Raw genomic sequence first — 10,935 nt, 5'->3', positions numbered from 1 at the left:
AGCTTAGCTGTTATGATTTATTCAAGCTGATGTTTCAGTTAACACTTATCATATCATAATTTTGCATTAAAGTCCCAAAACTCTTGAAATAATACATCATTATAAATCACTGTTTTGACCATGTTCTTTAAAGCTTTAAAGCTGTAAGTTAGCAGCAACGCTACTGAGTAACGGGTCTTGTTATAAAGAACACCCTGACAGAAGGTGTGGCTGGTGTGGGCAGGGGCATAAACAACAGGAACAGACAAATACTAGGCAGAAGTCATGAGATTGATTGAAATGTCTTGATATCAATACTCAGTGTGACTAAATTAATTTCTTCTTTTGTAGAATACATGCATATGCATCAACAGTTCTGTTCAGACATTAACTGTGCACATTTTTTTTTTCCTTTTGTCTGTTAGCAAATGTTTTTTCTTGAGTCATCCCCTTTGAAAGTTTGAGATACACTTGCAATACATTTTAATCTTGTTTATATCTTTTGGAGCCTAAAAACACCTCAACAAATCAGAATAGTGTGTACCAAAGAGATGATAGGTATCATATTCCAACACCTTCTCCCCCTCAGCCCAACACAGAGGCTGGAGAGTTGGGTGGGAAAGCAGAGTGGAAACAAACACAGCCACGGACAGAGGAGGAAATACCTCAGGGACTTTTTGGGATTGGGGAAGAGGTAAGACAGTACCTGTACTACAATCCCCTCCAAATCTGCACCAGGTGTTAGGCATTAGGGAGAGCATCTCCGCTTTGGCTTTCCATGTCTGGCTCAATCACCCAGGGCAGTGTGTCAGATGTTGGACAAAACGGATTCACTCTCGAAGAAGAAGAGGAGGGGGGAGGAAGACCTGGGGCTCAGCACAGTACAGAGAATGTGGTTTGTGATGGCAAAAGTTTCTGTATCGTGTCTAATAATAATTCTCTTTCAAAGTAATTTCATTAGTTTGCCATGATTGTCACCAGAGTTTGGCATATTCAATTCCATGTGAAATGAATCGGCTGCAAATGTATAAAACAATATAATACAGGAGCTGAACACTTAGGGGTTTAATAAGTTAACATCATTTTAGAATAAGTTTACACTGTATCCCACTGAGATTTTCAGTACACAACAAAGACAAGTGAACACTGCTGATTCCCTGTGTGATAATAAAAGCAAGGAGTATGGTATAGAATGCTTAGCTTGATATTAATATTACACTCAACCATAAAACAAGGTCTAATTTGAGCACCAGCTACATTCTCTATTTGAAGCAAGTAAGTATTTTGCATATGCAAGTGTCCTGAAACAAAACAGTGGCAGTGGGATACTTCAGTACCAGGAGAGAGAAAGGAACACAGAGCCATGCTGGCATTGTTGTTGCCACAGATTATACATGACACACCAAATAAAAGGTCCTGATGTGAGATGTTTAAACGTATCAGTGGCATGGGAGAGGAAACTTAATACCCTAGTACTGAGAGATACAGAAAGTGACTAGGCACGTGCGGAATGCAGAGTGGCAGGAGGGAAACGGCGATCTAAATTTCTAATGCTGACGATGTTTCCCATTCTGTGTTTATGAAACATGGCTGCCGGGACTACAAAGGTAAGGGGATACAGCATCAAAGTCTGCCCTGACAAAAACAAAAAAGCAACAATGCTGCAGTGGAATGCACAACAGAACATAATACTCCACCTCCTCCTTCTCCTCTCCTCTAAGCAGTCTTATTTGATTACAGTGTAGCAGGCCCCCAAATCAAACCCTTAGACTCATTTCTCACTCCCCAGTGGTGCTGTGAGTAGGAGGTAGAACACAACTTGCCAGAGTGGCCAGGGAGGAGGGAGGTAATGTTGTGGAGTAGAATCCCTCATTCGGGGAACAAAAGAACATGGGAATGGGTGAGCCGAGGTGTCCACAGCAGGAGTGGAAAGTGGTGGTTGTCCCAAACGTGGTGACTGAGACAGAGACTGCATGTCTGATGATGGCGACGCAACATATCGTTTACAGGCTCCCTCAGCAGAAACCCCTAGCATGTCTGTCTCCAGTCACCGAGTTCTCCCTCTACTTAAGGCAACAAGAGTCAGGCTCAGCATTACAAGCCTATTAAAAGATACTTTTAATTATGCCCTGCTCTCCCGGGATCATTTCATCCATGAACTCTGTGTTTCTTTGGCATGTGCACTTAGAAATGGCACTACCAGAAGCACGTGTTGTTTTCTCCCTCCAATTAAAGGGCATGTTGACAGATTAAGGCTGCTTCTGGTTTGTGCTCCACTAATGCATTTAGGGAAGATGATGAACATGGAGGGGGGTAGTCAAAGAGAGAGACAGAGGCTGATGGAAAGAGAAAGAGAAAAAGGGAGAAAGAACATGCACATGAACCCTGAGGGATTAATGTGTTTACATTACCTGGGCTGTGATCTATCACCAACCTCGTCAACTTCTATTATGCGCCACATTCATAAGCAACTGGGAGCCTCTGCAACTCACTCATACTATTTCAATTGGATTAAGTCGGTGCAAATATCTAGGGTACAGCTCCTTCACTGTGGTTGTAGCATTCTGGTAGTCATTTGATTTGTATGTTGTATCACTTTACCTTCATGAATGCATCACAGGAGAATCTCCTACATACCTCAAGAGCTTCAAAGTAGTGTGGGATTTATACAATTAACATATGGCACCTATAGCACCTTCAAAACAAACATGCTGTTTAGACAGTCAGGCACAGAAGCCCTCAGATCATGAATCAGATCATATAGGTACACACTAGTGAAAGGAATGGGGGAGTGTTGAGTATGTGAATTCACCATCTGTGATATTCACTAACATGAGGTCTATTTTGCACCAGCCATGTCTCTATTGTGTGTAAAAGCTGTAGATGTGTGCTATCGCCATAGATGCTGACAGTGGAGTCTGTAGCAGGATTCCTGAAAGAGCTCGTATTCACACTCAGGCTTCATTATAGCCAATCAATATTTATTTAGTCACTCAGTCCATTGACTCGATTCTGAAATAATATTACAGGTCATTTGTCTTGTCATGGAGTAGGGAGAATTATCCATTTTATACCTACCCCCATTTGGGTGGGGAGTGTTGGATACGGCCTATAGATACAACTGTAAATAAATATTTTTGATATAACACAGAAAAATCAATGGGTGCTTCCTGTGATCCAACTCCATCAAATCAATCCTCATATGCGCAGCTGGCAGTGTGGTGCAGGAGGCTGGCGCGATAGTGACAGAAGGGTACAATCTTTGTCTGATACTTCTCATTTCGGAAACACTTCTCATAATAGGGTCATCATTTCATCACTTAACCAATCCGGAGCCCTGCCATTCAGCCTTGCGGGGATCGTGGGGAATAAGGAGATGGGGAGGCAGAGAGGTCCCATCAGGAGTAAAGCGAACACACAGTCCCGCACCATACATCTTCATACAGGTCAATAAAAGAAAAGGAGATCACAAGAACAAAAAATAGATCAGATCATAGATTCTAGCTCTTGAAAGTCATATTGGCTCATTGTCCTTCATATAAATTGTATGATTTTAAAGTTAAATAATATCTTCAGATCTGACTTGTGTACCAGTTCATGTGAGCAGCTGCTGTGAAATTTATCAAGTACAACATCAAACATTAAACACTGAAGAAGCACTGAAACAACAGTCCTATAAAGGAGAGAGTAAATTAAAATAGCATTATACTAGAGCATCTGATATATGTGTTCAATAATGATCACTTCAAAAAGTGAATGAAGTTAATTTATTTGGTGCCACAATAAAGTTGAATCTGCAGCTGTGTGTGCCTGCGCGTGTGTGTGCGTGTGTGTTTGATTTGAACGCTGCATTTCACTGAGACTGTTTGATGACATAAGACGTCTTCAATATGGATCTGGACAAATTCAAAACACAGACAAAGAGTCAATTATTATTTTATTACATTTTGAAAAAAACAACGTTTTAACAGTAATGTCACTACTAAAAACAAAAACTGCAATAACAACTAGTGTTATGGCTATAACATCTTATAATACTGATATAAATCGGGTAAAATTACTGCTGTTATAATCATTATTTGGATATTAATAGCTGATCATATAGTTGTATTGGATGCCAGTTGTTTAGTCATGAAGCACAGTGCACATATGTTTAATCATTTAATAAGCTCCCTTTTCAGAAAAAAATGCAAGGTCAAAAATAAATTACATCCATTATTTGCAGCAGATCTCCCCAAAGCATTTGGAGCGAAAACTGCTTTGAATTTCAATTGGCTTCCAAGTGGCAAAAGCCCTCAGCTAATACATCAAAGAAAAATTGGTGTCAACTAATCGGTTTAGGACACAGATTTAGAATGGTTAAAAATCCCATGAATACTTCAAGTATTTCTCTGTATACCACTAAAGGCTTGGGAACAGTGCGGCTGACCTTGTCCGCCTCAGAAACCTGTCCGCCACTAGACATTAACTAACTATTTAACTCACCCAGCCACGCAATTAGACCGCCACGACGCATAATGTTGTGTAATAATAGCCTCTATATCCAATTTAGATTACACTTGCTCCCTCAGGCATTTTAAGTGGCATGCATCATTTTTCATTCACTTCTTCTTTGCCACGTAAAGCCGTTTTCATGCGTCAAGAGGGAGGCTGTCCACTCAGCAGAGGGGAAAAAAAGAACAAGCCATAAGGAAAAAAGAAAAAGGAAGCGAGGAAGTTAGAAGTCTGTCAAAACATAACATAAATAAATTCGCATCTGCATATAGCGAGAAGACAGTCCACTTCTACACATCTAAATCACAAATCGATGGTTTCGTAGAGTAACCCAAAAAGCGCAAATGAGTAAATCTATACTCACCTGCACCTCTTCCTTTATCAGTGCGTGCTGAGAGATGGTAGCAATGGCCATAACCTACTCCTGTTATAAACTGCGATTTCAAATTATAGATCCTCCTCCTACTTCAGAGAGCAACTCTGAACCAAAACGCACTAAGGAGGACACAAGGCAGACCCTTCATCCCAGCTTCTCTCCTCTGTTTTTTCGGCATATTTAGACAGCTTAATAAATAGAACAGATATTTTCATAAACACTGGATGCGATTTTGCAACAGCTCACACCAGCATAAAGAATTCTAAAGCGTTGAAGTTTAACATCTCGGGATTTTGCCACATTTTTAACATAAGATTAGTAGAGATGACACCTGTCAGTGCCACTGGATCAGTGGGTCGTTGTTTTGGCTGCTGTTATGAGAAAAGTTCCACTAAAAAGTCACTTGTCTAAACACTACGGGAGGCTGTGAAACTATGGGTCTCATATCATCACTGTCATCTGATTAGGCTATACGGAAGGGTCGCTTTGTGTATACATCGTCCCTCTCTCTCTCTCTCTCTCTCTCTCTCTCCCTCTCTCTCCCTCTCTCTCTCTCTTAGCTCTGCTCCCACTGTACCAGAGTCATCATTCTTTGCTCTCCGGAGGTTTTCAGAGCGTAAAGAGACACGTGACAGTGTGTGCACACACTCTTTAGCAGCGCCTACAGCGATCCCTTTCGGCTTATCTGAGACCTGAACTGGAAAGCCAATCATCAGAATGAAAATGGCATTTAAACATGTAAAACACAATTTAAAATGATGAAAAGAGGAAAAATATTTGAGTGGGCAAATAACAACAGCAACAACAACAACAACAACAATAATAATCAAATAGTTCACAGGCTATCGCATGATTTTATATGATGCCTTAAAAAATTAAATAAATAATAAAAAATCTAAATAAAAAATTGTAGGTTAATTGCAGATAACAGTAACAAATTTAGACTATCCGCATTTCAGCTCAGAAATGTTTCTGCAGCGATCAAATGTGATTACATGCACTGGTCCTGGCGGATTGAGTCTAGTTCGCACTAATCTGCCCTGTCTTGGGGCTGTATGACTTTGTGAGAGTGTATCTGACTAGTATATTCCAGGATCTATTGCAAAAACTGTTTATCCGTCGCCACTAAATCATTCAAACACAAGTAACAGCGTAAAGTTAACGTACGTCTACAATCACAATCTACAAATGTCAAAAAAAGAATTTTTAAATCCATACAAAACTATTTTGTAGGAGCTGTTCAGTCGCGTATGCTTCGGTTTGCGCCGTTTTACTTTTCAGCTGTCATAAATCTTCCCAGTGCAATATTAGGCTGGCAAGAGAAAGTCGACGTGAACAATAGCAGTAATCCACCCGAAACTTCCGTTGCGGATTTTAACACAAGACGCACGGAGATCACGGTCTGTTGATAACGCACATATTTAAAATGGCAACGTTTTTACGCACGAAGAAAAAATAACAAAAAGAGGGTACAGCAGTGGGGCGCCTTTTAATTCCCGCCGGTATCGTGCAAGCCCATATCCTGACACACAACAGCCATTTTGTTATTGATCAAGTGTTAAAGTGACGGCTTCTATTTGGAAAAAAAAGAAGAAAGTTGGGAGTTGACAGACTCGCGTGATGTCGCCGTCCAAAGGGGGGCTGCCAGGCGCACCTGAGACTTACTGCAACGAGTCTTGTTAAAGAGGAGAAATAGAGAAATAGAGAATGAGAAGGATTGTTAGTTAACCCGAGAGAAGGGAGGGGGTGAGGAAGAAACACGCAGCACACACACTCACAGATAGAAAGAGAGAGAGAGAGAAAGGGAGAGAGAGAGAGGAAAGAGAGAGTGAGTGAGAGAGCATGGATTTGGGCAGGGCCATAGTTACCCAGCGTAAGCTTGCCTTTTCCTTCGGTGACTACACCCCGAGAGGAGGAGCGTGTGCAGCGTCGTAGGCGTCTGGATCCTCAATTTCCAACTTAGCATCTTGGCAGGACATTTTCCCAAGCAAAGCCCCCGTCTGACGGGTAAAAAAAGAAAAAGAAAAAACTTCTGCACGGGCATGAGAGCGACGGTGCAACTCCGATAAGGGAGCACGAGAAAAACAGAACGAAACAAAACATCCGATGGGCAGTGGCTGGCTGACAGCGACCAAAATAAACCATCCAACAATTAAGCCTCTTTTTATTTAGTCATCTTTACTCTTTGCTTCAGCGTTTAGAAGAAGGGACAGACAACGGGTCTGCAGACACACGGCTCTATGCGCTCTGACAGCAACGCATGAGAAAATAAAGGGGGGAAAGTGCGCTAGTTAAGTGGCTTATACTCTCCGGGCTCCAGCATGGCGTATCCTCAGGGCTACTTGTACCAGCCGTCGGCTTCTTTAGCCCTGTATTCATGCCCTGCGTACAGCACCAGCGTTATATCGGGACCCAGAACAGAGGAACTTGGGAGATCCTCTTCGGGATCTGCTTTTGCGCCCTATGCCGGATCTACTGCATTCACCAGCGCCTCTCCAGGCTACAACTCCCACTTACCTTACACAGCAGACGCGCCACATTCACCTCGTACGTGGTGAGTAAACTAAAGGTGATTATTCAGTCTTATGAGAAGCTAGAGCTTTGCTATTAATTCGTTAAGCCTTGAGTGTCCGCTGTGTATTAGGAGCCAAACGTTAGAAAGAACTGTGTGCCAGTGAAGAGAGCATGGCTATGAAATTACAGCATGGCATGTCCAGAAAACGTGTTGTTGGGCAAACTAATTGAAATTAGTAGTGTACTATTATGGATCCTTTATCTAAACTCTAGGGAAGAGTGGGCAATGCTTTTCCCAATTGTCCACGCTCTGACTGCAGCGCGCCGTTTAATGGCACTTTAGGTCACTGTATTTGTCCCGTATCATCAGATTAGTTGTTCCACTTGTAAAAGTTAAATATTTCATCTTTAGAAAAAAATAAATTTATTATACTTTTTTTGTATTCTCAGTGAGTGATGTCAGTGCATCACAAGTGATTCATGTACACACTTGTAGGCCTAGTTACTACACAGACTGATGATCCCAGTAGATTCTACAAAAAAAAAGAATGTTACAGGCCCATCGTGCATAATCTCAATACGCTATTCTAACTGCAAATGTTACTATTTTAATGGCGACAAACTGCACGGTGACACCATGTAAACAGTACAAAACAGATAAAAGTAAACCGTCACATTACAAGCTCAAACTATAAATATTAACTTCAAATCTGAACTACTAGATTATTGCCACCGTATTCGTGTTTGTGTGTGAGCGAGAGCGTGCACGCACGTGCCTGTGCGCGTGCGTGTATTTGCGTGTGAGCAAGTGCGTGTGTTCATGTTTGTCTGCCGTACGTTTTAACTGTTTTGAATCAGTTCACAAAAGGATTGTGACAGAACTTTTACGCACTTGTTCATTTGTGATTACAGAGTTCTCCCTATGACCACACTACGGGTATGGCGGGTTCGATAGGATACCACCCTTATGCAGCACCCTTGGGCACCTACCCTTATGGTGACCCAGCATACCGTAAAAACGCAACCCGGGACGCCACTGCCACTTTAAAGGCCTGGCTCAACGAGCACCGAAAAAACCCCTACCCAACTAAGGGCGAGAAGATCATGCTGGCCATCATCACCAAAATGACCCTCACCCAGGTGTCCACCTGGTTCGCCAACGCCAGGAGGAGGCTAAAGAAGGAGAACAAGATGACCTGGACCCCCCGGAACCGGAGCGAGGACGAGGAAGAGGACGAGAATATTGATTTGGAGAAAAACGACGACGAAGAGCCAAACAAGCCCACAGACAAGGGAGACTCCACAGACACAGAAGCAGGTCAGTGGTGCAGAAAAAAAAGGCAAGAAAAAACATAAATTTTTCATCGCAGTCGTTTCCACTAAGGGTGGAAAATTGATTGCTGGTTAATGGTGGTATATTATTTATAAATGGACAATTGCTTTAAATAATAATCACCTTGAACTCCCCTCGTTTGACTTCTCGTGGGATGGAATTGCTGGTGACGCACAGTGTTTAGCAGTCAATTTATCTTTAACTGCATAATAAAGATGCAGCTGCGCCGGGTATTCGGCGAAAAACGATAGCTTTTATTATTTCCGAGTTTTTTAACAGCCGTCCAATGATTATTATTGTGCATATTGATATAACATGATAATATTTATTACCGAAAATATAGGTGTATCTAAAAATTATTCCAATCAAAATAATCTATTGCATGGCCAGGCTTTAAATTGTGCATCACTGTTTATAATTGTGGAGTCGAGTTCATCCACCTGTTTACACTGGCACACATCTTTATGAGGGCAATTTATAGCTCACACAAAATGTCTTTTTAACTGAATTGTTCATAAGTATCCCAGTTATTTTTAAATATCCGATTTCAATTTGTATTGGTGTTCACTTGGCTCACCCAAAACGATATGTTGCAGTTTTTTGGTGTTGGCTTTTTTTTCCCCAGTGTTTTAATGTTTCGGCTTATTTGACAGTAATTCTATTCCTGACAGTAATTCTATTCCTTATTGTTGCCTTAGATCATAAACTGCTGACCCCAGGGGACATAAGCTGTGACAGATTTAAAGAGGAGAACCATGGCAAAGACACGGATCCCCTTCTGAGCGACTCGGAGTTAAAAGATCAGGAGGAGCGGACAACAGAATTGCTGCCGGATTCCGCAAAACCAACCACTTCGTCTCCCTCGACGGTGCCCCGGGGGAGTCAGAGCGTTGTGCAACAAGACAAGCCGTCAGATTTGAGCCATGCACCGGGTACGGTGACCAGTAACGTGACCTCTGTTATCCACTCGCCCCCTTCAGCCCCTAAACCCAAACTCTGGTCCCTTGCGGAGATCGCCACGTCCTCAGACAGATGTAAGGGCAGCAGCGAGGCGCCACAGGCTTGCCCCGGTTTGGGGCAGAGCGCAGTAATGGGCACCAACGCGTCTCCATCACGGTCTTCCCCTCAGTGCCCGCTTCCCAACAGCACGGTCCTGTCCAGGCCTCTGTACTACACGTCCCCTTTCTACCCCGGCTACACGAACTATGGCGGCAGTTTTGGACACCTTCACAGTAACCACGGCTCGGTAACCTCGGGGTCCACGGCACATTTCAATGGATTAAACCAGACTGTGTTAAATAGAGCAGAGGCTTTGGTAAGAGAGAGCCAGAAAGTCAGAGGGCAAACGCAGGTAGATCTTTGTAAAGACTCCCCTTATGAGCTAAAGAAAGGTATGTCAAACATTTAATACCTGGTTATTTTCCACTCACAGCGGACATTTATTTATTTTCTGTGGTTGCATTAAATAAGAAAAGAAACAATGATGAAGCCAATTCTGAGAACAGTTATTTTCTGAGTAAATGCTTATCTTCATTTTTTTGTTTCTGAATGGTTAATCCTAAAATGTAATAAGAATGGTCTTAATCGCAGCAGCCGCCTGAGTCTATTTGTATTAAAGACTAACATGCATATTTAATGTAGCATTTTGTATTTAAAATGGACAACACACTATCTTTGAAGTAAATTATGGGAGAGAAAAACTATATATATATTTGTGCAGCGATTATTTTGGGGAGCAGATGGCATTGTCTCTGTCTTAAATCCTTCAAGGCCGATTAATCTATACGAAATATTAATTCCATTTTGTACCGTGACAGTTGTTTCTGTGGTAGGCTAATTATCTTTTCCAAACATTATGGTAGTGAGAGCTCTTAACAGACTTGAAAGGAAAGGCCTCCCCTCAGCAAAAGGATGTTGGATAATCTAAGAATAAAAAAAAAAGAGGTTCAATTTCGTTTTGGTTGGTGCAAATATTCACAGGATATCCATTGAATGTAAAATGTTGACAACAGCGCAGAGGTACATTTTGGTACATGGCTTATCATCCGTTTATTTTTGAAACATACACCTGGGCCTTTTTTCTTTTACCTGAGCACGTTTCTAAAAGCGGATATTGATATAATAACAACACCGAGGCGCAGTCATTTAACCCAATTACCTATCGTGTTTTATGCAGAGCAATCAGGTGGTGAACTCCGGTAATGAGCTCGATTTTATGCCAAATTTAGACCTCATTACT

At 41.9% G+C, this 10,935-nt stretch overlaps 1 protein-coding gene across 1 annotated transcript; it reads left to right on the top strand.

The window, feature by feature from the left end:
* Window positions 1-6,714: 6,714 nt before the first annotated feature.
* On the top strand, window positions 6,715-10,601 carry irx5a (iroquois homeobox 5a). The gene is given in 4 exon segments (XM_020592323.1): window positions 6,715-7,378; window positions 7,381-7,403; window positions 8,276-8,681; window positions 9,395-10,601. Coding segments are annotated over 4 exon segments (1,347 nt in total). The 5' UTR covers window positions 6,715-7,170; the 3' UTR covers window positions 10,105-10,601.
* The last annotated feature ends 334 nt before the right edge of the window (window positions 10,602-10,935 follow it).

Source organism: Monopterus albus, unplaced genomic scaffold (assembly GCF_001952655.1).
Source record: "Monopterus albus unplaced genomic scaffold, M_albus_1.0 scaffold17.1, whole genome shotgun sequence".
Lineage (NCBI taxonomy): Eukaryota > Metazoa > Chordata > Actinopteri > Synbranchiformes > Synbranchidae > Monopterus > Monopterus albus.
The sequence above is the reverse complement of the archived record's forward strand: the minus strand, read 5'-3'. Positions and strand labels throughout refer to the sequence as shown.